Source organism: Sordaria macrospora, chromosome 5, assembly GCF_033870435.1.
Source record: "Sordaria macrospora chromosome 5, complete sequence".
NCBI classification, from domain to species: Eukaryota; Fungi; Ascomycota; class Sordariomycetes; order Sordariales; family Sordariaceae; genus Sordaria; species Sordaria macrospora.
The window spans coordinates 2,223,534-2,249,070 of NC_089375.1; the positions used below are offsets into that span (position 1 = coordinate 2,223,534).

At 51.8% G+C, this 25,537-nt stretch overlaps 7 protein-coding genes across 7 annotated transcripts; 2 read left to right on the forward strand and 5 right to left on the reverse strand.

The window, feature by feature from the left end:
- Positions 1 to 794: 794 nt before the first annotated feature.
- Positions 795 to 2,536, reverse strand: SMAC4_00008 (uncharacterized protein; the record flags this gene model as incomplete). The annotated part of the gene is made up of 6 exons (XM_066089362.1): positions 795 to 1,040; positions 1,291 to 1,736; positions 1,803 to 1,897; positions 1,951 to 1,992; positions 2,064 to 2,215; positions 2,309 to 2,536. The coding sequence occupies 6 exons, from the start codon at positions 2,534 to 2,536 to the stop codon at positions 795 to 797; spliced, it is 1,209 nt and encodes a 402-aa protein (XP_065947189.1).
- A 2,106-nt stretch (positions 2,537 to 4,642) lies between these two features.
- SMAC4_00007 (uncharacterized protein) lies at positions 4,643 to 6,663 on the forward strand (the record flags this gene model as incomplete). The annotated part of the gene is made up of 3 exons (XM_066089361.1): positions 4,643 to 5,814; positions 5,902 to 5,970; positions 6,121 to 6,663. Exons 1-3 carry the CDS (start codon positions 5,557 to 5,559, stop codon positions 6,661 to 6,663), a joined length of 870 nt encoding a protein of 289 aa, XP_065947190.1. The 5' UTR covers positions 4,643 to 5,556.
- Positions 6,664 to 6,860: 197 nt separating this feature from the next.
- On the reverse strand, positions 6,861 to 8,911 carry SMAC4_00006 (uncharacterized protein). Its single transcript, XM_003351418.2, has 2 exons — positions 8,056 to 8,911; positions 6,861 to 7,987 (listed from the first exon to the last, which is right to left on the reverse strand). Exons 1-2 carry the CDS (start codon positions 8,396 to 8,398, stop codon positions 7,287 to 7,289), a joined length of 1,044 nt encoding a protein of 347 aa, XP_003351466.1. The 5' UTR covers positions 8,399 to 8,911; the 3' UTR covers positions 6,861 to 7,286.
- Positions 8,912 to 9,636: 725 nt separating this feature from the next.
- Positions 9,637 to 11,906, forward strand: SMAC4_12708 (uncharacterized protein). Its single transcript, XM_024655667.2, has 5 exons — positions 9,637 to 9,916; positions 10,189 to 10,312; positions 10,382 to 10,429; positions 10,501 to 10,728; positions 10,796 to 11,906. The coding sequence occupies exons 1-5, from the start codon at positions 9,906 to 9,908 to the stop codon at positions 10,994 to 10,996; spliced, it is 612 nt and encodes a 203-aa protein (XP_024510969.1). The 5' UTR covers positions 9,637 to 9,905; the 3' UTR covers positions 10,997 to 11,906.
- A 1,279-nt stretch (positions 11,907 to 13,185) lies between these two features.
- SMAC4_00005 (uncharacterized protein) lies at positions 13,186 to 14,405 on the reverse strand (the record flags this gene model as incomplete). Its single annotated transcript, XM_003351417.2, has 2 exons — positions 14,164 to 14,405; positions 13,186 to 14,052 (listed from the first exon to the last, which is right to left on the reverse strand). Exon 2 carries the CDS (start codon positions 14,011 to 14,013, stop codon positions 13,186 to 13,188), a length of 828 nt encoding a protein of 275 aa, XP_003351465.1. The 5' UTR covers positions 14,014 to 14,052; positions 14,164 to 14,405.
- A 635-nt stretch (positions 14,406 to 15,040) lies between these two features.
- Positions 15,041 to 16,153, reverse strand: SMAC4_00004 (uncharacterized protein; the record flags this gene model as incomplete). Its single annotated transcript, XM_003351416.1, has 1 exon — positions 15,041 to 16,153. One exon carries the CDS (start codon positions 16,151 to 16,153, stop codon positions 15,041 to 15,043), a length of 1,113 nt encoding a protein of 370 aa, XP_003351464.1.
- Positions 16,154 to 17,153: 1,000 nt separating this feature from the next.
- On the reverse strand, positions 17,154 to 20,947 carry SMAC4_00003 (uncharacterized protein). Its single transcript, XM_066089360.1, has 5 exons — positions 20,171 to 20,947; positions 19,363 to 19,873; positions 19,239 to 19,306; positions 18,751 to 19,179; positions 17,154 to 18,696 (listed from the first exon to the last, which is right to left on the reverse strand). Exons 2-5 carry the CDS (start codon positions 19,866 to 19,868, stop codon positions 17,870 to 17,872), a joined length of 1,830 nt encoding a protein of 609 aa, XP_065947191.1. The 5' UTR covers positions 19,869 to 19,873; positions 20,171 to 20,947; the 3' UTR covers positions 17,154 to 17,869.
- Between the last annotated feature and the right edge of the window lie 4,590 nt (positions 20,948 to 25,537).

The following is a 25,537-nucleotide window of genomic DNA, read 5'->3' on the forward strand; positions in this document are numbered from 1 at the left end:
TATTCTACAGCAGGAGGACCAAGGAAGGATGTTATGATCCAATCGGAAACCTCTTATGTAAGCTAGATAAATTAACCAATGGGAGGCAGCCCGAACCCAGGGTTCCAGAGTCCCGAAAATACGGGACTACGGGACGGGTTTGAAGACCAATACATCAGAAGACCGCTTCCCGGCCTTCGTTATTCTGGTCCTTCAGCAAGCAATAGCTTTTACAATCGATAAGTACCTTTTGGCTACTATTATCGTTGTTCTTATTCCCAGCGATATACTCCTGTGCTTGTAGCGGTTCGTCACAAAGGAGTCGAAATCTGGAATCAGGATCGGATGGCGGATGGCAGACGTCGTTCTACGAAGTTGTCAGCTTCCCCAACTAGCTTAAGCTACCAGGGTGACTGAATCGTGGTAGAGGCCGGGTAAGGCTGAAGGCATCCGCACGATCTGGGGTCTACCCTGTTAAACCCTTGCGAGTGTCACCCGAACATTCAACTACCATGCATATTGTCATGGCGGTGCCAGACATGTGTCAGATCACATGCACGTTTATTCTTCCATCCCAGCTGTAATTGCATATAAGGATGTCATCCCTCTCATCCGATGTAGACTAGCTTCCTCTTTCTTCTTAATCTTTAGTTATTTATCAAGAACGTCAAATTATCTGTGTGCCAGGGCCGCTAGATTCACGTGCGAGACACACGTCAGACTATTTAAGGAAACAGGTATGAAGCTGGTCCGAATCCAACCGCCTACTGTGGTAGAACAACCAGCTCCGGCCAGTGATCTCGTCCAGCCGCACCTCAATCCTCAGCATCCAACGGCTTTTCCGCGTAAACCACGCGGAAGTCGATGAGCCCGTGAAGGCTCATGTTCTTCAACTCGGCTCTTAAGTGGGCCAAGTAAACGGCAGTCTGCTCTTGCGGCCAGCCCATGACGTTGCCAAACATATATTGGCAGAGCCCCTCAAGATCTTGGGTGTAGACGAGGTAAAAGAATTGGCCGAGCTCCTTCCTCTTCTCATCCTTCGGCCATTGCGAAACCGGGATCTGATATGTAAAAGTTGTTTCTGGTTAGTGTGATGGCAGCCTTGCAGTTGTGCCTCTCGACTGCCATCACAACTATATAAGACCACTTGAGCGACCGAATTGCCAGCTTCGGTTACTTGTATCCTTTTGGAACATAGCCTAGTGATGTAGTGGTCCGCCAGCGCCGTGACAGTTAGCTTTCTTTCGTCATTCTTAGAGACAAGCCCTTCAAACAGCTTATGGGATGAGAACAACTGGATGTACAACTTACCGGGTAATCCTTCGTCGTAACATTTACGAAACCGGCCTCTTTTATGGCCCGTTCCTGCAAATTCCTTTCGAGTAGATCAACTGGGTTTCCGGATTTTCTTCCAGCCTCCTGCCAAATCTTGCCCCATTGAACCATAGCATTTTCCCTATTTATAGTATTGTCCTCCGAGTAGATCGTACCCGACGCATCGATGTGTTCAATCCAACCACCAGGCTTCAGGCAGCGGTAAGCCTCTTTATATGCAGCAGTCCAATCCTTAGTAGTGCCAGTGAGCCAGCGCATATGGATATAATCGAAATGGCTAGATTTATAGGTCCACTCTTTAGTATAATCGTCGATGTCGAAGCGTAGATTAGGGGGTACCCAGGTAGGCTGAATCGGTGAAATATCGGTACCGATCACGGTGCAGTCGGGGAACTTGTCGGCAAAGTCAATAGCCCACAATCCTATACATTGAGTCAGTACCTCTACCTGGTTACTCATCCCTGGGGATCCTTGAATACATGGCTTACCCGTTCCAGTGCCAATATCAACAACATGCTTAGGGTCATCTGAGATTGGAGCCGTATACAGCTGACCATCAAAGACAAGAGTCATCGTATGATGGCTAAGTGTGGGTCAGGAAGCTACCACAGAGTTTGATCGTTGACGTTTAGTCACTAGATGTCCAGCATCTCATTCTGCTTCTCATCATTGGGACCCCTGTATCATGAAATGGTAGTTAGCTTCAGAAGCGCTACAACACAGTTCCCCAGGTCCCAAAAGAGACTTACCAATACTCTCTGTTCGTAACAGTATCGCTGTGATAAGTGCGGCCGTTAAGAGTACGATAGTGGAGGATACTCGAAGTAATCGAGGCAGTCGAGCTCTCAGTATCGCTTCCTAGGGTTGAGTCCCAGTCACTCTGGGTCCGCTGTCGGGAGACCTATGAGGCGTGTGAGACTTGTGCCAGTAACAAGCCTGGCAATCTTAACCGTTACGCAATGGGTGGCAATGGGCATAGAGAAAGAAAGCATACCTGCTCCAGCCAATGAGCGCCAGATAGAAGCCCAGGGATTTCTGGTGCCGGCGTGGACTCCCTCGCAGCCGCTGGAGTTACGGGAGCAGGTGTGGGGGATTTGGGTGCCGCCGATGATGCTCTCGCAGTAGCTGGGGACGCAGGACCAGGCGTGGGAGACTTCGCCTTTCCCTTTGGCGAAGCTGACTCGGATGCCGGCGACTGAGCCTTTTTCGCCGGAGAACTCATGGTCGAATCTGTGAACTCTTTTCACTGGAGCTAGGTATGGTCCAAGATGCAGAGCCGTCCGATTTATGGAATGCTATCAGTGCCAAATCAACCCTGGTTTGTTTGTTAGCGTGATTTTTACGACCTCTTCCCACAAGGGAGAAAACACTGGATGCCGGAGCTCTCCCTGGTCCAAACCACCGCAGAATCAGGGTGAGGAACAACACTTGGTCACGTTCCACACATCCTCCAAAACTTCGAACTCGGTAATCCGCCATAGTAATCTTCACCCACCCCTCTAAGTCTGAACTGCGATAACATTACCAAAACAACAGCTGAAATCGTGTATCCTGTTCGAGTTAACTTGAATTCGAATGGGCTCTGCCCCACTCTGATTTCATAAGATGCCCCTTCAAATTTCAGTGTTGTGTTGGTGGTCAAAATGATGCTGAGACTTACATTAATGACTGACTTGCCGACTATGCGAGGTAGGCCCGCTGTACTTTTGGTGCAAAAAAGGCGAGTTGCCATGGCGCATTACCGAAGTTTGTGTGATAGCGAATGCAACCCAGAGGTAATGAATGCCCATGTCAGACGTGAACCTAATTGTATCCAAGACTGTCTACGGTCCGGCGATTCGTAAAGAACCAGTCAACTGTAACTGCGTGAGAGTGTCACGCCTCAGAGTAGTTCTGTGCCCGTTGCCCGATACATAGCTGAGATCTACATACTCGATATCCCCGAGACGGTGATATTTGAACTCAACAACTGCTCTTGTGCTTGTATCGATAAGGCGAAAGGTAGAAGCCGTTCTGTCCTGACTCCTATACTGAGTGCAAGTGTCCTAGTGGTCCTGCAAACAAGTACGTAGCCACCGCGGCAGGTCAGGGTCAATGATGGCCGGTCTTCCGCGTCCACTGAAGAGGCTGCGAGGTCTCCTGATGCTGCTGTCGCTAAATTTCTCATCGTCTGCTGGATCCAGAGTCTGAAAGCAGTCGAATAAAGTGAGACTCGGCTGTCGCCTAACAGCAGTCATTGGTGTGTTTCACGTCAAATATATTCTTCCGAGGAAAACGAGGAGTGTCACGGGGGCAGCTTGCTCAGACTTGAATCCCTTTGCTGTGAACCCTCTTAGTAGCTTGTCGTCACCAGCGCAACTGGGTATCTCAATCGCAGGCCCATCAACCGGGTCACAGTAAATGCCCAATGAACAACCTGGATCGCCCTCGAAGAAGTCGCGGTGGTCCCTAACCAGGCCAGATGTTCTGACCAAGCTTGAAATGGCTTGACACAAGGGACAACTGGCTGCGGAGATATCGATGCGACTTTGAGCTCCGAGCTTTTGGTCTCCCCCAAGCCATGGTCTCGAATACAGAATCACGCCTCTGGGGACATCGTCGGACCTCGGACAGCGGAGAAGGGGAGTACAAACGCGGAGGTTATGGTCCGTTAGGCCTTCTTGTTGGCCGTGTAGTGTTGGGGCGAAGACCCGAATCTTGAGTTTGGGTAGATTCCATCTCCATATGTTTGGAGTCCGAATAACCGGAACGAAAAATGTCATGTCATCGTGCAATTGACGATGTTGAAGTGGAAGTCAGACGGTACTTTTATGCGACAGAGTGGGAGTGGATTGAGTGGTTGGCGTCTCTCATCCCAGCACTCTTTCCAGAAAACTTGGGACTTCATGCCGTGCGATCTTATTCGATGAAAGCTTTGCCGCGCAACACGTTGCACAAACCCAAACTGCCGGTTGTCGCTTCTTGCTCATGATGTTCATCCTCGGTTGTTTGGGAAAGGACCCCTTGCAGCCCTGGAAACGTTGGAACGCTAGGGCTTTTGGGGGCTTGCAGCGCGCAGCTTTTAGCGCAAACCGTCTTGCCAAGCCTTTCCACTGTACAATTACGTGCATCCTATCCACTTTTGTCAAATATCTTTGTTGTCATTGGTCAATTGTTGCCACTGACCTGCCTGCCAAAGGACAGAAAAAGTGAGATGTTTTATGCTTGATCTGCCATAAAGAGACTGGGAAAGACAGTCTCAGCTCTTTTGTCTCGAAGGAGACAACACCGGGATACTGGAGCGTGCCAGGTGGCGTGGATGAAAGGGAAAGATTCCCCAGACATACACATAAAAAAACCACCCCCGCCATGATCCGATGCTAAAACACGCAACCCCGCCATTTCAATATCTCGATCCTCCCATCAATTCACAAGCACATGTCATTCTTTCTGCCATTGGGTTTCCTTCTTGCTTGTCTGGATGAAGTGCCGTAGCGCCGACCACTGAGGGAATTTCTGGACTGCCTGGTAATACTCGTTCTGGTAGAGGGTCAGACACGGACACACCACCCTCCGGCGCGCCGTCCGTCTGACAATCTCCGTTGGAGTTTCGGCCGAATTACAACCACCTACAGGACAAAGAAACACCATGGTAGAAATATGTAGGTGCTGGTACAGTATCGGTCTATCGAACACAGGCTAGGTACCTTAGGGGAACGTCACTCCATCCATCCATCCCACTCCATCGGTTTCTCCATTCTTCACAAGGAAGGACAAGGCACACGAATAAGTCCCCGGACCCGTCTTATGAATTCGGTATGGGTTTATATGGACCCTCCCAATTGTCATATGTTCCAATCTTGATGGCTGACATAGCGCGTCATGTAAACATGTCTCCATCCCCCGCAACTCTCCAGAGCCGAAAGTGGCCGTGGCGTGAAAAAGCCATGAGATGTTGGATCTGCTCGAGTCGCGTGCATGCAGGCATGGCAGACTTTTGAGAGTTAAGAAATTCCCATAAGACGGGGCGTTCCCCGGTTGCCCGGTAATTCTTGTTGTTTCTTTTCCTTTTCTTCTTGTCTATCCATCTTCAACATCACCGCCCTCACCACCCAACCTCTCAACAACCGAGGTGCCACCACCACATACCACATCTGTCCAAAGCGGAGGGCATACATATATACTTTGACAAAACCCCGTCGTCCCGATTATTATTGTTATTGCTATCATTTCTTTGAATTCGGTGTATAATTCTACTTAAAAATGGCACCCATCAAGCCCCACTGGGTCCAGCCCTCCCACCCGGACCGTCTTCACCTCATCGTCAACGAGGCCGAGTATACGTCCAAGAGCATCTCCAAGATTACTCTCCCGCCCTTTGCGCTGTTCGCCAAGCTCGAGTACCCCCCGTGCACGCCGGCCGAGAAGCCGACGTATGCGACCGTCCAGTGTGGCCGTGACAAGCACCTGGACTTGAACAGCGATTTGCTGTACATCAACCACTCTTGCGAGCCGTCTCTTGTATGTTCCTCCCCTCCATCTTCAATATGTTTGTTGTCTTGAAAAAGGAAAGAGAACCAGACGCTAATTGTAGCTACCAATGGTCAGATCTTTGACACGGGTAACATGAACGTCATCGCCGGCCCGAAAGGGATTCAGATTGGCGAGGAATTGACCGTACGTCTTTCTTCCTCCCCCTTCCTCTCCCTCACCTATTCCCCCCCCCCCCGGTCCTTCTACTTCTAGCCCCCAACCAGCCAGCCGCAAACCCCCATTTCCCTCTTCACTCACTCCCAGCAACTAACATCAACCTTTGTGCCGCGACAGTTCTTCTACCCCTCAACAGAATGGACCATGGCCCAGCCCTTCCAATGTCTCTGCGGTAAACCCACCTGCCGCGGCCTCATCTCCGGCGCCCGCGACATGACCGACGCCCAGCTCAGCGGTATCTGGCTAAATGGCCACATCCGCGAACTTCTCGAGGAACAGCGTGGTCGGGGCTACGATAACAACCTTTCCATCAACACTCTTTCCACTACTACCACGGCCAATGCCAGCACGACCGCGTCTTCGGTTAACGGAGAAAACAACAACAACAACAACAACAACAACAACAACAACAACAACAACAACAACAACAGCGAGAAATTCGCCGAACTCGAACTCGATCAGACGGCTCGAAGCTTGAGAGATGCTTTGACCCATGCGGAAAAGGTGGTCGAAGCCGCGAGGAATGCGCTGACCAGCTACGTTGGCGCTGTCAACGCCAAGAGCGCGAGCAACAAGGTTCCCGAGGGGGCGCAGAGACGGGGGCCGACGAGTAGGGAGTTGAGCGGAGAGATGGGGGGTGATACGGAGGTTGTTGCTTAGGCAGCATGTGCGATTGGGGAAACCCATTCCTAGATACAGGGAAGAAGGGGTGGTATCCAGGATAGAAAAAACGGTAGGTTTTGGTTGCACATGCTGTGGTTTGTTAGGCGGAGGAGGGCTGATGCTGTCTCTGTTTTTTCTTGGACATTGGGGGGTGAACTCCGAGAAGAGAGATGGCGGGGCCTGAGGAATCTGCCGTCCTGTCTTTACTGGTTGTTTTGAAATTGAATAAAACTCTTGAAAATGTATCTTTGGTTTCAATTGACTATAGGTGCGCATTGTACATGGGGAGATCGTGAGCAATATGTGAAGAAAAGGAGGAGAATACATGGTTTGCAATCTTGAAATTTTTGACCACCGGCCTGGGTTCAAAAAAGCTGCCGGAGCGCAAAAAGTAGATGGAGAGAATGTGAACCACTATGTGAAAGAAAGGGGTGAGAGGACATCATGGATATAAAAATACATGGTGTACAGTAACAACGCTTGCCTTCTGTCTTCGCCGGTGTGGGACCACTTCTCCTCTAGGAAGGTCGCTCGTCATCATCATCACTCATCCCAAACAGACCAAAGCCAAAGCTTTTCCGTCCTTACGCCATATCCCCCAATAACCCAAACCACTACCATCACCTCACCTCACCACCGGCTCCCTCACCTTGCCTCCCCGTAAAAGCAGGACAAGTTCCCCCCTCCCCTTCCCTAGCCCCCTTCATCCCTCCCAACAACCAATCCGTCAACCCAACCACAGTAGCACCCACCCCCTTCTCAACCTCCCCGCTCTGCTGGACATGTTCAATCGTATGACTCAATATCCGTCCCTCGCCATCAAACTCAAAGATGAACAGCCCCGTGAACTCCGACTTCTTACTGCCATCTCTCCCAGCCGAAGGTTCCGCATCGCCCACGGGTGCTTTGTATTCCGTTTCAGTGGCACCCTTCAAATCCGCATCCCTAACCCCCTTGGCATCTTCACCTCCGTTAATGAAACTCAACCCCCAGTTTTTCGACTTCCCAATCGTCCGCCACCGCACAATCAACTGCTCGCCAAAAGCGCCGATGCGCCGGTTCTGCGACTGCGGGCTGTACAGCGGGCGGTCGACCATGCGTTCGGATAGGATCTCGATGCGAACGTTGCCGATTATTGGGAGCCGGTTCCAGGCTAGCGGGGCGGTCCAGAGAGCGGCGATGTAGGCGACTCGGCCGGTGACGGTGGGCAGGTGCGGGTGCGTGGAGGGGAAGAGGTGGAGGGAGATTTGCGGGGAGAGGATGGAGGTGGGTAAGGGGGATTCGAGGATGGTTGGGAGATGGGCTTGGAGGATTCGAAGGGCTGTTGAGAGAAGACGGGGTTAGTTTGTTGTATGTTGGAGATGAGAGGGATGAAGTGGGTAAACGTACTTTTGCCGAGCTTGACTTTGCGCTCGTCTGGAGGCTTGTTCAGCCCGCCGGGGCCATCTGGAGGTCGGATCTTATCGGTGTTGGATTCTGATTTCGCTTTCGCGGAAATTTGGACTTTGTTGGGATTGAACCAGGTTTCGGGGAGGGTAGATGTTGAGCGCTTGTTGGTGGTGGTATTTGCGACGGACGCTGGTGACGATGATGCGCTGGCGGCTTTCTTTGATGACGTCACCGTCGAATATGTTGGTGGCCTGTTGGAGAGAAAGTACGAGCGACATTGGGATGGCTGCTGTTTGCCCACCACACCACCGGCGGCTATTCGGATCCTCGTGGGCGCCGACATGGTGGTGTTAGTTGGCGGGTACGAGGGCCGACAAGGAGTGGACTCGCAACGTGGGCTGTCGGAAAACGCCGCGTGTAGATGAGATGGGTATGTATAGGGCTGGAATGCAAGATAAGGCCGGGTTGCACACACAGCAGTCGATTTGTAGGTCGGAATTGCAAAGAGTGAAAAAGCCGAGTGCGGTTCGTTGTGAATCTGATGAAGGGTGCGGCACCGGGTGGAATGATGTCAGCGAACGGATTGGCTCGGAAGTGGTGTAAGACACGACGCCCAACTGGATGATAGATAGAGCTGATAAGAGGGCCGGGCCCGGGCGTGTTATCGGACAGGGATGCCGGGGTAGGAATTGGGGTGGGAATAGTGGCAGTTTGTGGGGTTGGTCTTCTTTATAGCTCAGCAGGTTCGTTCCAGACTTCGACATCATGGAAACAAATTAATTCAGTTGCGGTTTCAAAGGCACAGGAGGCTGTAAGGGCATCCGAGGTACCATCATTCATGATTAAAACACGGGTCGCGAGGTACAGAGTAAACCTCGAGGTCCCATTTTGTCACACCCGAGGGCTGTTTCGCACAGTATGAGCCTTATCTTATTCGGCATAAAATGGAAGGGGTGCGGGACGAAAGCTAGAGGCTTCCTAGAATCAGGAGTAGAGTACGAAGGGACCCTTCCATGACAATCGACTTGTTCAGTTGGGCATTCGGAATGGTGCACTCCTTTTTGATATACCGACCCAACATCCATCTTGCACGTGAATCACGAGATCCAAAGAGGTATCATTCACTCATTCAATGGAAGCCCATGTGGACACCGCTCAGGTGGCCCAGCCCCCAAGTCCATCTTAACAAAGCCGTGGGAACAAGAGAAAGACGTTTTAACCTTCGAGGCAGAACAGAACAACAAAAAAAGCGTAGATATCACTGGCCCATATCTGAATGGACAGTATCCTGGAAGTCAAAGTTCATCATCATTGTTTCTTCCGTTTCGGCTGCCTGAGAAATGCACATCATCGGAAATCAGAAATTGTTAGTGCAAGACTTCAACCAAAGTGTGAAAGTGTCAGGAGGTGGCAGCGTCCCGTCACGTGCATAGTCACCGCCAGAGTCCCCTGTTTTGGATGCTGTCCCGCCTCTTGGCCCTCGTCGCCAATCACCATGACCGGGACCCTCTGACGCCTTGACGCAGCTGAGCTCCCACTGAGTGTGTGTGTGGGCTGCCACTGCCACTCGCTGCCAGCAGACAGGGCGCCAGGACAGGGCGCTCTTCTCCCATTCCACGGCCCTCTGTTGCTCTGCGTGTTGCTCTGCCCGTTCCAGCCAGGTTGACTGCGTGCTGTTGCTGCCTTTCCATCTTCCACATCATCAATCAACCAGGAATACGACCAACTAATCTCATTAAAGCCATCCATCTTTCGCTCCACCACCCTTCTACTGATACCCGCCTTAATTCCTCGCTTTCCGACACAACCCATCACCACCACAGATCGCATCGCGTCCCTCGCTGCCCATCATGAACCCTGAGTAGTAAGTCTATCTATTCTTGGTCTGCTGTCGCTCTCCTCCTGTCCTATCCCTATCTGCCTTTCCTCATCCTCTCCATGCTGCTGCCGCGCAGCCGCCTTAAAATCACCGCCGCCCCTCGTACCATGCTACCGCCATGATTGCTAACACATTTGACCTTCAGGGTGCCCACCGCTTCCCTTCATCGCTCGACGACGTCGTCCCCTTCCCTTCGCGCCTCGACCGATTACCGCCGCCACTCTTTCAACGACCCCTGCTGACGATGCAATCAGATACGACTACCTCTTCAAGCTCCTCCTCATCGGTGACTCCGGTGTCGGAAAGTCTTGCTTGCTCCTTCGTTTCGCCGACGATACCTACACCGAGTCCTATATCTCCACCATCGGTGTCGACTTCGTACGTCTCATATCCTGCCAGCGCGACACATCCGCTCGACCCTCTTCGGCATGCTGACCCTTTGCCTAGAAAATCCGCACTATCGAGCTCGATGGCAAGACCGTGAAGCTTCAGATCGTAAGCAACCACCGAAACCCCCCTGGACACCTCGGGAATCTCGAGTCGCTGACCACGTCAATTCATTATAGTGGGATACCGCCGGCCAAGAACGTTTCCGTACCATCACCTCTTCCTACTACCGTGGCGCCCACGGTATCTGCGTCGTCTACGATGTCACCGATATGGACTCCTTCAACAACGTGAAGCAATGGCTTCAGGAGATTGACCGTTACGCCACCGAGGGTGTCAACAAGCTCCTCGTCGGTAACAAGAGCGATATGACTGACAAGAAGGTCGTCGAGTACACAGTCGCCAAGGTACGCAGCCACCCCTAACCCTCACAAACGCGCGTTTCAAGCCACGTACTTACACATGGACCAACAGGAGTTCGCCGATAGCCTGGGCATTCCCTTCCTCGAGACCTCCGCCAAGAACGCCAGCAACGTCGAGCAGGCTTTCCTTACCATGGCCCGCCAGATCAAGGAGCGCATGGGCAGCTCCATCGCTACCAACAACACGAAAGCCAGCGTCAATGTTTCCCCCGGTCACGGCGTCTCCAACAACTCTTCCGGCGGCTGCTGCTAAAGCGTCTGTGCCCCACGGCATTGCTTGCGCTTTCGGCGTTACGGTTCTGCATCGGACGGTTTTTGACGACATGATGGTGCGGTTGGATGTTACGGCGTGTGCATTGGGTTGAGCTGTAATTGCGAATACTGCTCTAATGGGATCTCAGTTGGGAATTTTTCGGCGCTGCTTCTTCGGTTTTGCGAGGGACTTAGGAGGAGACTTGAGGTGGCTTTACATGTTGCCTTTGGAATTCTTCATACGGCTCCGCGGGCCCTTTTTTGCTTGCCGGGACAGGTTTAGGGTGGGGCCTAAGAGGATGGCGATCAAACGCACCACGAAGAAAGGAGCCTAATAGCTGGGTCGTCCATCGGTGTCTGTCACGCTTCCTGGCAAAGGGCAAGGGGGGAAAGAGCCGGGACTGGCTGAGAATTGGGATGGGGCGGTGGGCTTGTTTAGAGAGCTTCCACAAATCCTTACCTTTGGGGGAGGTGTGCGTTGCGTGCGTGTATTTTCGATCTTGGGCATAACTGAGGACGCGGCACGGGTTTTTATCACATTGTTACTTTTTGGTCTTTTTAAGGAGCTACTGTTTTGCTATTTCTTGCGTTTTTGAGGCAAACCCGGTTATTTCTTCCCTTCTCACAGCTCTCTCCAGCCAAGAAAATTCTTTGGAGAGATGACCAGCACAAGCACATTTACGCCAGGAAGAACCACACACGTACGCGCACGCCCACCATGCACAAACACACGCCCACCAAACTACAAGCCATGATCCAGCCATTCTCATAGACGCCTCTCGATAGTCACTCGCGCTTGATGATTTGTTTTCTCGAGACAGCAGACGGATTTGGTAAATTCTATATTTCGATAGTCTATTTGGATCTTCTATCTCCAAGTCTAACTTACTCAAGATGCTTGTACGGAACCGGCAGGATGGCATACCTCGGTATTACTTACCTTACCTACCAGCAACAATGAGTGAGTGAGTGAATGACGAGTGACAGATCAGAGAAGAAGCAATTGCCACTTCTGAACCAAGTGCATGATACGTTTCATTTGACTGAGCTGAGCGTAGATATCACAACCATGGCACCCACCCGAGACACTCACGAACTCCGAACTGAAAGCAGAACAACCAAAACACGAAATCTCTCAACCACTCAAGTAGAGGTAGCAATGCTTATTATCGGATCATAAGTAAGTGAGTGAGTGATGTCGCTCGGGAGGAAACAGAAAGAAGGAAAAGAGAGGAAAAGGACATTGACAAAAAGATTAATTTTTTAACAGGAACGAATAACATGACATAATATGATACGACCATCGAGATAAGAACATTGACCACGGACACTACGTACACTAAAGTAGGTATCAATAATAAACACAAAACAATCTCTCTCTCTCTCTCTGTTAGTTCACTTGTCATTTTGTTTCCCTTTGTTATTCGGTACTAGTGGAAACTAGACCCAAAGTTCGATCTCCAGAGTGAGATTACAGGTAGAGGGACGTTAGTTAATTTACACAGCTCTCGTCTTCGCGGCATGTGATCTTTATAAATCCTACTTTTGTGTTTCTACTACTCGTAACGTCTGCGCCAGTCCCACTCAATCTTTGAGTCTTGAATTGCCGAGTGTCCGAGTGTTCGAGTCTCGAATTAATTTCCAAGGCTCTTACATGTTTCCATGTTTCCATACTATACCTACGGTAGGTAAATTGTACGTAGGTATGGACCTCTACGTAAATAGAAAAGAAAAAAAAATCACACTCACCAGGAGGAGAGCAAGGCAACGAAAACATCCTTCAAGTTTTCCAGGACAAAGGGGGTTCCGTGCTGCACTATAGACTATAATCTTTACAGTATAACGCAGTGATAACAGGGTCTGATGAGATGCCTACATGGAAGAAACACGATGAGATACAAAAGCCCAGCAGAGAGAGGGGAGCCATTCCATACAATGAACGCCCTTTGTTATTAGTGTTGTTCCCGGTTGGAAACCAGACAGTCCCTGACCTATCCTGTCCCGTCCTGTCCTGTCCTGTCCTGCCCTCTCCTGCCCTCTCCTGCCATGTCCCATCCTCCCTTCCCCAGCGGGTTGTTTAGTAGATCTATCACGAGGGAGGGAGAAAGGGGGGGAGCGGCCAACAAAGATTGGGGGGAACGGTAAGAATCCTAGGTACCTAGAGGTAGTGAAGAAATCTACATTAGGTATCTAGCCGGCCCACGTCCTGGTGCAATCTTCAAGTGCCCAAGTCTCCGCCCCCCTTACCTGCTCAGGACAAGCATGGAGGTCGAAGAAGCTCGGACCCATCCAGAGCCCGAACCCGTAGCAGCGATTGACGACGGCGCCGCCCCATTTCTCCGAGGCGTCGTCGCAGCCGCAGCCGTCGAGCGCGCCATGCATGTAGCTGAGGCAGTCGGCCTCGTCGTGCATCCACTCGCACCCGTCCTCCACGTACAGCACCCACTCGAGCCAGTACCAGCCCATGTCGATCGGGTGCGCGCGGTCGTCGTGGTACTTGGTGTCCTGCGGCGGCGTCGGGATCCGCAGCACCGCCGTCAGCGGGCCCTTGATGGCCTTGCCGTATAGCGGGCTCCCGGACCCGCAGAACCGGTCGATCTGCGCCATGGCGTCCTTGCGCCGGAACGACACCCAGTTCTGGTTCCACTCGTACCTGCAGAACTTTTGGTTCTGGTGCGGCATCCCTTGCAAGGGCTTGCCGGGCGTCGACCAGAAAATGCTCGGCGCCTTCTCGTCGAAAGCGCCCGAGGCGTGGTCGTAGATGAAGTTGGTAGAGCCCAGCGCCAGCTGACTCCAGCCTGCCGCCTTCAGCTCCGCGGCAAAGTCCGTCATGTTGACGGCCTGGAAGTAGACGGCGTCTGGGATTGTCGGACCTTCGCGGGGTCTCGCAGGGGTGTCCCACGTGTGCGCTCTGCAACCGAGTGCCGCGAGTGCCTCGGCTTGGGCAACGGCTGGGAAGAGGGCTACCGGCAACGCCAGGAGGACGGTTGCAAGGTTGGCCATGGCCTGGAACGACATCACTGTGTTTGTGTCGTAGTGGTCAGGTCGTGGACGGTACTGGTATGGAGTTTTGCGTTTCAAGAGGTCAGATTTGAAGGCACCTTGCAAGATGAGAAACGGATCATCAAACCTTGGGTGTGTATTTGTTTGATAGAGAAGGTGTCTTACCGATGAGATACTCGTTGGTAATACGAGAGGATAAATGGGCGAGAGGATTGATAGATGAAGGACTGGGAAGAAAAAGAGAAAGGAACCCGAGGGAGGGGGGAAGATTAAGTGTAAATAGTAAGGTAAATAAATTCCTGCCCGTTTCGTTGGGGACCAGACATGGACTACTGCAGATGTATCTGCCTTCCTCGTGGTCCAAATAATGAGTGATCAATACCAGGTTGTATGAAAAGAGATGGTTGAAAGTGGGAAAAAGAGCAGACAGATCTGGATCAGCAAGAATGGGGGCAGGGCAGCCAGACCTCCCGTCCTTATAAAGACCCGTGGCAAAAAAAACCAGACGCACCAAGTCCATGACAAAAAGAATATGCCAGGCAGGATGGATGCATTTTCCACATGTAACAAGACGTCCACTGATACAGATACCGTAGGAAACCTCCCCATCTGGAGGTCTGGGGCAAAAAAACCAGCTGTTTGGACGCGATTTCCATGTGGCAGGTGCTGACCAGCATGACAGAGCACTCCAACCGCATTATTCTGGGGCGTTGGAATTCAACAACCCTAGGATGGAGGGTTTAAAGAGGAATTCCTACCTCACCTATAGGGTTGCTGAATCCCAGTGCCGCGAAAAAAAAGTGCGGTATGTGCAAAAAACACGCCTCGGACTTGGTCGGCAACCGTGTATATAAGCCACCAACCCGAACGAGTACCGGTAGCCAAGGTTCAGAACCAGATCCAGAATATGCGGAGAGCGTGCAGTGCAGTGCAGTGCAGTGACAAGAATGCAGTGACCAAGCTGAGACAGGTGGCAACAATTTGCTCGAGTTCGATTGTCATCGAAATCCATTCCCCCTACCTAGGCACCCGCAAATTACTATTACTCTGACTCTTCACCACCACCGCCATTCCCCATCTCGGCCTCCTTCCCATCGACGGTCGCTCCCTCCCCACCGTCAGCCTTTCTCCTGTTCTTCTTCTTATTCTTCTTCTTTTTCCTGTTCTCGTTTTCCTTCTTTTTCTTGGCTGCTGCTGCCGCCACTTCTGCTGTTGCAGTACCAGCAGTACCAGCTGTGCCAGCAGTTTCGCCTTCAGATTTGGAAGTCTCTCCTGTTGGCAGAGTGGCTATCGTTGGCTTTGTTTCCTGCACTGCGCTTGCTGCACTTGCTACTGCGCCTGAGTCTGCGTCTGGTTGATGCTGCTGGTCATCTGTCGTCGTCGTTGGTTTGTCCGCAGGAGCAGGTTTTCCGCCTTCCTCATCTTGGACCTTGTTGTGAGAAATAGGAACAGGCACAGGCACAGCTCCCCTCCCCTTCGCCTCATCAGCAGCTCCCCTTCCCCTCCCTGCACCCTTCGCGGCCTTCCCTCCACCCATATCAGCCGCCGCAGCAGCAGAAACCACACCCCTCCTCTTTCCCCTAGCCCTAACAGCCCCCGCCCTACCCACCTCCTCCTCACTCTCACTTTCTTCCAGCTCTATCTTCTTCCTCTTCATTCCATTCAGTCCATTCAGTCCACCCTGCCACTTCAACCCCATCTTCCTCCTCAACTCCCTCTCCTCTTTACTCCCCATCGCCCCTCCTCCAGCAAGCTTGTCGAAGCCGTTCTCAGACTTGGGAGGAACCCACCCCAGTCCAGAATTAGGTGGTTGGTTAAGGATGGATCTTATCTCCTCTTCGTGATCTGGTACCCTCCGTTGCTCATCGTCTTCTTTTGCGTCATCCTCCTTTTCCGCGGGTGTGGTCGTACCAGATTTTTGTTGTAAAATAGCAGAAAATCCACCCGACTTTGGCTTGCTGTTGCTCACGGAAGTGTTGAGAGTGTTGGAAGGTGAAGAAGGGCGATGCTTGGAAAGAGAAGCTAATAACCCGCGATGCTTGGACACGGAGAGGGAGATGGAGTTGAGGACTTGGTTGAGGTCTGGGGCGACGGGGGGTCTGCCGTTGCCGTTGCCGGTGGCCGCCTTTGCGGTGCTGTTTAAGGGTTTGGACATTTTTGGTGGCACTTGGTAAGTGGTGAATGAAGCGCGAGTGCGATATAGTTCGATTTTTGGCTGGATGGTGCATGCAAAGTTGCAGCAGCACTTTCGTTGAGTATAATTGAAAAATCGGGTTTTACCAAATTTCAATTGGCGAGCTTGTAGGTTCGCTGATGCTCTACGTCCGGGAATGGGCGTCCGAGTTGAAGAGGTGAAGGCGTCGCGAACTGCCGGAAAAGTCCAAGTGGAAAGAACGCCGTCGAAAGTCAAAACACACGATTTCAGAAAGAACGTTCGATGAGTTGGAAAGTACCTAGAGTGCTTATCGGAAATTTCACCTTCCTTATCGAACCATGCTGTTTGATTGGCTACCAGCATTTGCTAGATTCCACTCCACTTTGAAACCCGGGGCGGGAGCCACACGGATTACGGAATCCCAAATCGGGCCCGGCTGCCCGGGACGGACATCGGATATCGGAAGTTGGAGATGCCGGAGGCTTCCATGTTCTGCTCGTTGCGTCATCAGGCAACTGAAAGCTTGCTGTCTACAGATACAATCCCCGGTTCCAGACTTCCAGGACGGAAGCTTCCTTGCTGCGTAGGTACTATTCATGGTACGTACTGTACCGATATCGGTGCCATGTTTTTTTTTTTTTTTTTTTTTTTTTTTTTTTTTTTTGGGAGGTGCAGAATGCTGCGCCTGCTGCGCCGGGATGCACGCTGCAGGCACGCTGCGGGAGATGCCGCTGTCGGTGATCCGTTGTGGGGTTTTTAAGGTCGGTCCTATCTTACGGATGTGCCGCTCCAGGACCTGGTTGATAGATATATCTGACGGCCGGGCGGGCAGCCTCGTATATGATTGTTGCTGTCTTGGATTTCGAGAGGAAGAAATACCTTGTTCCACGTCTTGAACTCCGGAACGTTGAAGCGATTCACAGGCGGGTGGGTGCCTTGGTCCCAAAAGCGACCGAATCTTGGTCCTCTCCTCTCCTTTACGAACAACTTCATCTTATGGCGGCGACATGCCCCTAACGTGCAGGTTGGTTTGTTCTTGTGATTCGATTATTGTAGCACTAACACTACTTACTGGTACATTACACCCGCTCGTCGAGAGAGAGCTTGGTCAAAGGGATGGTCACCCGTTCGAGTCTCACTCGTTGATGCCCGTTTTTTCCGGAAAACACAACCACACCCAAGCCCATACCAGCTCCGTCCATATCACCATTCCACACCATGCTCCCCTACAATCCCCGTGATCAATGCAAAGCGAACAAACAAGAAAGAACATATAAAATATAGAGGTTAAGGAAAACTTTGTGTGAATAGGACATAAATAGCCACGCAAGCATTAGGTCAGTTTAGTGTAGATTGTAGCTTGTAAGTATCCAATTACTATCCAACGGCATCTCCCGGATCCACCGCGAAGAAAAGAAACACAGTATTCTAGCAACAAGGAAACATTGAAAGGAAAATGATATTGGTACGATCAGTTCGTATGTGTGTTGGAAATGAGAAAGCTATTTTGATTAATGATAAAGAGGAGGATGGTGGTGATGATGGTTTATCAGATGTTGGGATCGACGTGTCGAGCGCTGTTTATTTCGTTGAAATGTTTTCCAAACTGAACTTGCTGACACCATTGTATACCCCGAAGTCTCGAGGAAATTCATATGCGTTTGGTTTGTATGGTGTTATACAGACAGTTTGATGTCTCAATGTGTTTGGACATCCTCACCCCAGTCGCTTTCGCTTCCGGTCTTCGTCGCCTCGGGGATCCTCATCCTCGTCGTCTCTTTCCGCAGTATCGGTTGGGTTCAAGATATGGGCCATGCTTCCTCTCCTGGTAGGTGGTGCCGAGTGGTCCCTCACCGAGAGGTTCTTGTTATCACGGCCAGCCGAATTCCACGACCAATTTCCAAAGGTATCCCCTCCTCCGTTAGTAGGGAAGACAGGAGGGGGTGGCGGTGACGCCGGCCTGGAACGAGGCTGCGAAGCAGACTGCAAAGAGTAATGCGAGAACGAATCCCTAATGCGTTGATCTTCCGACAACCCAGGACGATTTGGCGACGAGGGCCATTGCGAGGATGGGGGTCCAGAAAAGGTTGGAGGAGGGTTAGGAGGAGCTTGATTAGCCTGCCAACCGTGAGCACGGATATCGGCAGAGGTATGTCTCCTAGCCAAGCCCGGGTGCAGGTCAACGTTCGACAGCGGATGCGGAGGGGGAGGCGGCGGGTGCGGGCGGAGGGAAGATGGAGATGTTCCTGCCGAGTTGCCGCTGGTGGAGCCGTATGGTCTACGGCCCGGGGTACTTATCGATAGGTTCGAAGGGACGGCGGGACGATAAGTGTTGTAGCTCGATAGCCGAGGTGGTTGGCCGGGAACCGTCAACGTAGGACCGGATCTCCGCGAGTCGTCCTGGGGCATTTGCCGCGGTGATACGGGGGCATTCTCCACATTTGAGAAGTAGGGACGGGTACTAGCGAAGACCGACTCATGAGGCTCATCTAGTGAGCGGAACACCTCCATCTGACGCTGGACCTGCCCTTGCAAAGCCGATACTGGAAAGCATATTAGTGAGTCGGCCACACAAAACTTGTCAGCAAAGAACTTACCATCATGGTGTATCGGGTTTTCGGGTGAAGGAGCGAGGGCAAGTACGGCCCGCGAAAGCTCATGATTGAATTGGAGCAAGCGCGATACTGTATCCATGATGGCTTGATGCTTGATATGCATAAACTGGGCGTTCTCCTCGTGCCGCTGAAGTCGAGTGCTGAGATCGTACAGAGTATGCTCGATACTGTTAAGCCGGGGATCTCCTCCCTGAATTTCCTGCATGGGAGGCATAGGCTCAGCCGGGGTGCCTGGCTGTGATGGCGGGGCCTTTTGGTTGTTGTTGTACTCTCTGTGTACCAGAGAATGCCGAGAAGCTCGACGTTTGATCTCCCTCAAGCTAACCAGATCTCCGCGCTTGAAGTTGCCGTTGCCGTGCTTGAACTCCCAAATAGTGGCGTCTGGAGCTCCATGGTGGAAGACATCGCTCACTTTTGAACGTGACGTGTTAGTGACTGTTGACAACTTGTTGGCGCAGAAGATTCCTTACCTTTGTGGAATCCGTACATGTTGAGCTGCCGGACAAAGGATGAGATGTTGGTATGTTTGAAGTATTGGCTGCTGGCTGTTAGCGACCGATTCAGTCCCATGCTAGCGGTAATCTCCCAACTTACGCCAAGACCTTGGAGAACTCTTGCGAAGGCTGCATAACAAAGCTCTCAGAGGTGGGCGACCATGATATCAGATGCTGTATCGACTTGTCCTCCAACATGTTGTATAGCTTGTGGATGAAGGCTGTCTGAACAATCTTGGGCTGGTGAACCGCGGGGGCAGCGGCAGCCGGTGCCGGCATGATGATGTTGTCGGGCGATAGCTGGTCGTTTGCGGATGACAGTTGCGGTCGGCCATTGGGGACTGCCTGAGCGTTTACCAAGTTGTCCTCAGCCGGGCTCTTTGGGGCTACATCCGGATTGCTTGGAGCTGCCATGGTGGTGGTGTTGTTGGTGCTATTGCTATTGCTGCTGCTATTGCTGTTGCTGGGGGTAATGTCCATCGGATCGCCCGGGGGAGCCGACATTTGGATGGTCGGTGTGATGATCGGTAGGTTTCTTCCACCCATTGAGTCTTCTTGCTTCTCGGCTAGGTGGTTTCTCGGTGCGCTTTCAGTTGCGGTAGCCATCTTCACTGTACATGGGCAACGATTGCGTTAGTAAAAGCGCAATATGAGATGAGGTAGATTGAGGCAGAAAGAGTATGTCCCATCCGATCCAGCATTCTGGACCGGACATTGGACGACTCATGTTTGGTGTGTTCCGTGCAGCGGAAGGGAATCCGGCGATGGACCAGATGGCAGGCCGGCCGATAGACGGCGAACCTCGGACCACCTCACCCACAAGGGATCCATTCCACCTCGATTGCGCATTGTTTGCGCAGCGAAGACCCCATACCGGATAAAACGTGGAGGGGGGAATATTAGCCTACCTCATCGCGTGGCGCAAAAGAACCTGATAGTTTGTTGCGCGTCAATCCGGTCAAGAAAGTCCCCCACCGTGTCGATGTGTAGACTAGCTTCCTTGTGTATGCTTTGTTCGCGACGGCGGCCTGTTGGAGGTTCGAGGCTTGTGTCTTGCCTCCTGCTACTTCCCGTAGCTTGTGGCCAGGACCCGCTTAAAGCGCTCTTTCAAAGTGGCAGCGGTTGGACCCTGTGTGAGTGACAAAGATGGGATGGGTGTTGTAACTGGTGACAGGTAGCCGGTAGGTAGCCTCGCATGCAAGTTGTAGACCCAAGCTGTCCCAGACAATGGGGTTCTCGTTTCTGCGGCCGGGGGGCCGTGGGCAGTAGGCGGGTGAGCGGTCGATCGAGAGGCGTCGGTGGCAGACAATCAAGATTTCTCTGTCTGTCTTGCTTGTGGTGGAATTAAGCAAGCAACAGGGAGGAGGAGGACAAGCTGGACGGACGGAGAATGTGACGGGGGGACGGGAGATGGTCGGTCGGGTCAGAAACCTGGTGGAAGAAAGTGGACTTCTAGTCTAGTCCTGGTCTCTCTCTGTTGGTCTGATGGTCGGCAGCACGGTCGGGGGGGGGGCCTAGTTGAGTTGTTGTCGGGAGAGTGGAGCGAAAAGGCATTTGTTTTTTCGAGCGCTTCCTTCGCTGCCGGTCGGTGGCGCAACTAGGACGGAGAACGGAGACGACTCGGGGCTAAAAAGTAACCGGTGGTCGAACCTCGAAACGGGGGGGGGGGGACAATTGTGTCGAATCTGCGAATCGATGTCCAAGAAGTGGGCGGTCTAGTGGAGGAACCACGGAGGACCATGGGAGGACCAAGCAGCTGATTGATTGGCTCAGCGGCGGATGCTTGGTCAAGTGGTCGATCCGGGGGAAAGAAAGATTTCCTAGGCCAAGCACCACAAGGGAGACCTGACCACGGGACAGGACTCGCTCTCTCTGAGCCAACTTGGCCAAGTCACCATGCCCCCCCGTGGATATGGAGAGGCTACCAGGCTACCTCTGGGCAAGAAACCACAGAGTGGTGGGAACGTGTACAAGCAGATGTAGAGTCTTGACAACGATGACATTGACAACGCCAACGGACATGAACATGATGGGGCAGAAGGAAGGAAGTTCGCATATAATTCCATTTCCAGGGGCTGTTCCTCCGGGCGGGGATTCGATGGATGCTGAATGGATGCACTGGGCCGCTGTCGCATGGAAAATCAAACAAGCATCCACCAAGCCTACAGATTGACCCTATCTGCGCCTGCTTACATAAGGTATGTCCGCGCTTTCATCCCAACGAAGCTGCGTTTATGCATGAGGAAGTGCAGCAGGAGAACCCAAGATTTCTTCCTCTTTGGAAGTCCTCAGTCCACGGGTCTCGACTTCAATGGACAGCTCGTGTCGATGACGGAAAGAATGAGTGCCCCGTGACATGAGGGGCAGACTTCAGTGATCGTTCACTAACAATTCTGGGCACAAGTCTCGGTATCATAAAATTAATGCAGTATCTCGCTTGTACATACCTTCCACAGCACAGATGCCGCCCGCCAACGCTCAGGCCGCCTAGAGACTAGGGAGCTTTGACTTGCCGTCTCCCCTGCAGCATCTCTAACCAGGAACCTCGTCCGCAAAGGATGTTGACTCTGAACAGGTACCCGGCCTCCGGCAAGGTGACAACACTTTTTCGCATTGAACTTGACCAAGAAAACACCTTCCATTCCAGGCTGAGCCTTGTTATCCAGACTTGGTCACGCCGCCGGCAAGCAAGCAGCTATTCGGCAGCTATCCTAACCTGCAGTCCATACAACCTCCATATCCTCGCCTCAGGAACATGCAGATTGGCAATAGAGTCCCTCTCCAAGAAGCCCCTGATTCCGAAGAGAAAAAAAAGGCAGGAGGCAAGGCATGACAACAGCGGCAACAGGGAGTCAGTCAGGTCAGCAGTCAGGAACCCGGAGCACGGCTCGAATGCACAGAGAAATGGAAATGGAAGAGGCGTTGAAACAGGGCCAATCGCAGCCCAAACCCATAAACGGGCGGAATTCCGTTCGCCTGGCCCATCAGAGACATAAACCGAGACAGAAACATCCTGCGCTTTACTTGACTATAACAACAGCCGACACAAGACCAAGAGACAAGACCACACGGCCGAGGGGGAGATTGGACATTGATATCTGAAGAACAACACTAAAAGACTGATGAACATGTTGATCAACACTCGATGAAATCGTGGGTCAGATCGGAGTCCAAGGAACAGCCACGCAGTTGAGAACATCAGCCAGACCCACGGTTACATGGCACACAATTGTATGGCCGCCAAGTACTAACTGCTGAGTGGCTCGCCACGATGCCCTTCCTTCTAGAGGCAAGCCATCCCTTCCAGAGCCATACCTTCTCCTCCTTCTACACATACAAAAAGGACCGAAAAAGAAGCTCTAGAAAATCTGGAACTTCTCTTTGGCCACGTTCCAGTAGTATTTGGTTTGGCTCCCATCGGAAAAGGAATGTTGGGAAGATGGAACCGCGACTGAAGAGAATGATAATCCTCGCAGGGCATTTGAGTACCACCATAACTGCCTATACCGTACGACCGTAAACTTTCCATGAACCACTTTTCGTCCAGCTTTGGTACACCGACGGCTTCCATAACAGGTTCAGTTCCTGCCGTATAACTGCGTTACTCGCATTTACATAGCGTTCGGCACGATGGACAAGGAACCCCAAACGGCGCTGCTTGCCCTCCCACGCTCCTTCTTCATGTACCTCATTTGGGTAGGGCAGCGGATCGGATAGGGACACGCGCTTGGCCAATCTTGGCTCCCTCTCGTGGCAGCCATTTCCGACGAACATCATCATGACCACCGTCTCGAAACATCCCGACACCCACTTGGCTGTCATCACTCGGACAGACTTGCTATTCTCCTTTTCACCGGGGAAAATCTGTCCGTCATCTTTGGGGAGTCTAGGGGATATGGCGTAGACCTTGAGTGCACGCCAAATCTCCCCGTTGTTATGTGGCGGGTCTCGGAGCCCGTAAAAGTTACACCAAGAAGGTCTTTCGGACATCTCCTGACAATTCAGTTCAGTTCAGTCCAGTTCAGCACTCGTGGAGCATGGCGACCGGAGACAAATGAGGTAGGTGGATGATCACAGCAAGGCTTTGGATACACACGACTACACAGTATTCTCACATCTCTCTTGCTGTGTTCTCGCCCAAACGAACTTGAAAAAAAAGTCCCGATGCGTGACCCCCACGACCTACCGTATGGAGAGATGACATACACCACCTGAAAGTCAGTCGTCGGAAACAAAGAAAAACAGTCCATACAATAACCATTGCTTGCTCTGAATGGGCCCCAAAATGCTGGGGGCCATAAACATGATTCCGACCCCATGCAGCAGCCGCGGAAACCGGTTCAACATGCCGTTTTCTATATCGATCTGCCTTTTTCTCAAAATTGTCCGACCACACCTACGAATAATGATGATGAAGTGGACGAGGCCTCCTCAGCTTTGAGTCTTTGACAAGGAGACAAGGTACCAGAAATGGAAGGGGCCGATATTGGATTCCGATCTGACCCAGGAGCCCATGTCCCATGCCCTGTCGATCCACCCCCCGATTTAGTCACTCACTTGTTGCTCTTCCCGTCTCCCGCAAAGGAAAAAAGCACAAGGCACGCATTGCACTAACAATTTCTACAAGCTTAGCAGTAAGCGACCTGAAACTGCTGACTTCTACTTTCCCAAACCGTGCGTCTTTCAGCTTCCATCTATTTCACGTCTTCAGTTTTTGTCATCTCTTCATTCTTCAGCTTGCAACCTCACATAATCAAGACCACGTACTTTGTGCCATACCTACACATCAATCGCCAAGCGGCGAAGATCCTGTTCGGACGACCGAGCTACCTTGCTGACTTGCTACTTACCCTGCATTGGTAACCAGCCTTGCAAACTGTCGTCAGGGGCATGAATGGACATTTGCTTTTCTGAAACCCAGTCCAAACATCCACCACTGGACTGACAGTATTTAATGACAGGCACCGGCTATACGTCGATTATTAGGGTCATTTGCGATCATCACTTGGGGTCATTCGGGCCCTATAGTGGCTCGAGAATGGCTCGCGAACGCCCTTTTATACCCGGGCGATAGTCCGTTGGTCTCCATTGACGATCGTCCCCATTGGAACCTTGCGAATCGAAATCTCCGGGAGTGTATGTCCACGGAGTAAACTTGAAAGTCGAGTGTCAAATCACAGGGCAGGTATACCCGTGTCCTGACTTCAAGGCTTGCCTTGTTCAGGTTCCTTCATTTGAGGGGCACATCTGCAATCCACCGCATCTTCTGCCCAGGAGACTTACCTTGACGAGAAAGAAGAAGAAGAACCAGCCAAACAGAACCTCTGCATCCTACCATCCTTTGTCGACATTTATTGTTGTCTTCAGCTGGTTCCATGTTAGACAGACATATAGAGTGAAAAGCTTCGAGACACAACAACAAGAAACCAAGATTATGTGCAGTTGCTCCTAGACCATACCTACAGCCGAAACGCATAATCGCCTGCCTTGCATTTGCACATAGACATTTATCGTTACGTACGGTACCTACAGTACTACTAGGTATGCATGAAAGAAAAAGATGTCTAACGATATCCCGCCGTTTCTGGGTCAAAAATCCGGACCCCAGACCTACCTTTCTTCCCGATCCCAGGTCCATGATATACATTACCCCTGAATGATCAATGCACGCACATCGCATCCCTTCCCGGCGTCCACCATTCACCAGCCTGACACCTTGCTCGATGACAATCTCCAAAGTATGTACACTTGGATAGCAAGGCCCCTACATATACTGTGCATTACATACGTACGTACATACAGTACGCAGTACACATAGGTAACACAGCGTGCGCAGTATCTACATATCTTCAGGTGTTGTACTTGGCACCAGCAGCAGCAGCAGCAGCTGTGGCACCTGCTCCTGCTCCTGTATGCAACTGCACGTATGTACTCCTCCTACCTCACCAAATTCGTCAGGTCTGCTCCATGTCCCCGGGTCACCCAGGTCGCCAGGTCGCCAGGTCACTAGGTCCCAAGATCTTGTCCTTGTGGATCATCATCTCAAATAGCGAACCCGAGACGGGATGGGATGGGATGGTGGACTCGGACGGGGCGGAGCGGTCCATTCTGTCAATACTCATCGCCGCCGATCTTTGATCTTCCCCAGCAGAGGCCAAGAAAGCCGGAGACCGGGTCAGCTAGTTTCTGTCTGTCTGTCGGTGGTATCATACATACCTAGCCAGGTGGTTGTCTGAAGGGGGGCAAGTTAACTAAACACTTCAAGAGGGTCGGTC

Bases quoted from the DNA above. Each gene is read 5' to 3' on its own strand.
- SMAC4_00006 (XM_003351418.2), bottom strand. From the start codon at position 8,398: ATGTCGGCGCCCACGAGGATCCGAATAGCCGCCGGTGGTGTGGTGGGC. The intron at 7,988-8,055 runs GTACGTTTACCC...TTCTCTCAACAG, and splicing joins CAAAGTCAAGCTCGGCAAAA to CCCTTCGAATCCTCCAAGCC.
- SMAC4_12708 (XM_024655667.2), top strand. The intron at 10,313-10,381 runs GTACGTCTCATA...CCCTTTGCCTAG, and splicing joins CCACCATCGGTGTCGACTTC to AAAATCCGCACTATCGAGCT. The intron at 10,729-10,795 runs GTACGCAGCCAC...ATGGACCAACAG, and splicing joins TCGAGTACACAGTCGCCAAG to GAGTTCGCCGATAGCCTGGG.
- SMAC4_00003 (XM_066089360.1), bottom strand. From the start codon at position 19,868: ATGGCTACCGCAACTGAAAGCGCACCGAGAAACCACCTAGCCGAGAAG. The intron at 19,307-19,362 runs GTAAGTTGGGAG...AACAGCCAGCAG, and splicing joins GAGTTCTCCAAGGTCTTGGC to CCAATACTTCAAACATACCA. The intron at 19,180-19,238 runs GTAAGGAATCTT...CACGTTCAAAAG, and splicing joins CATGTACGGATTCCACAAAG to TGAGCGATGTCTTCCACCAT.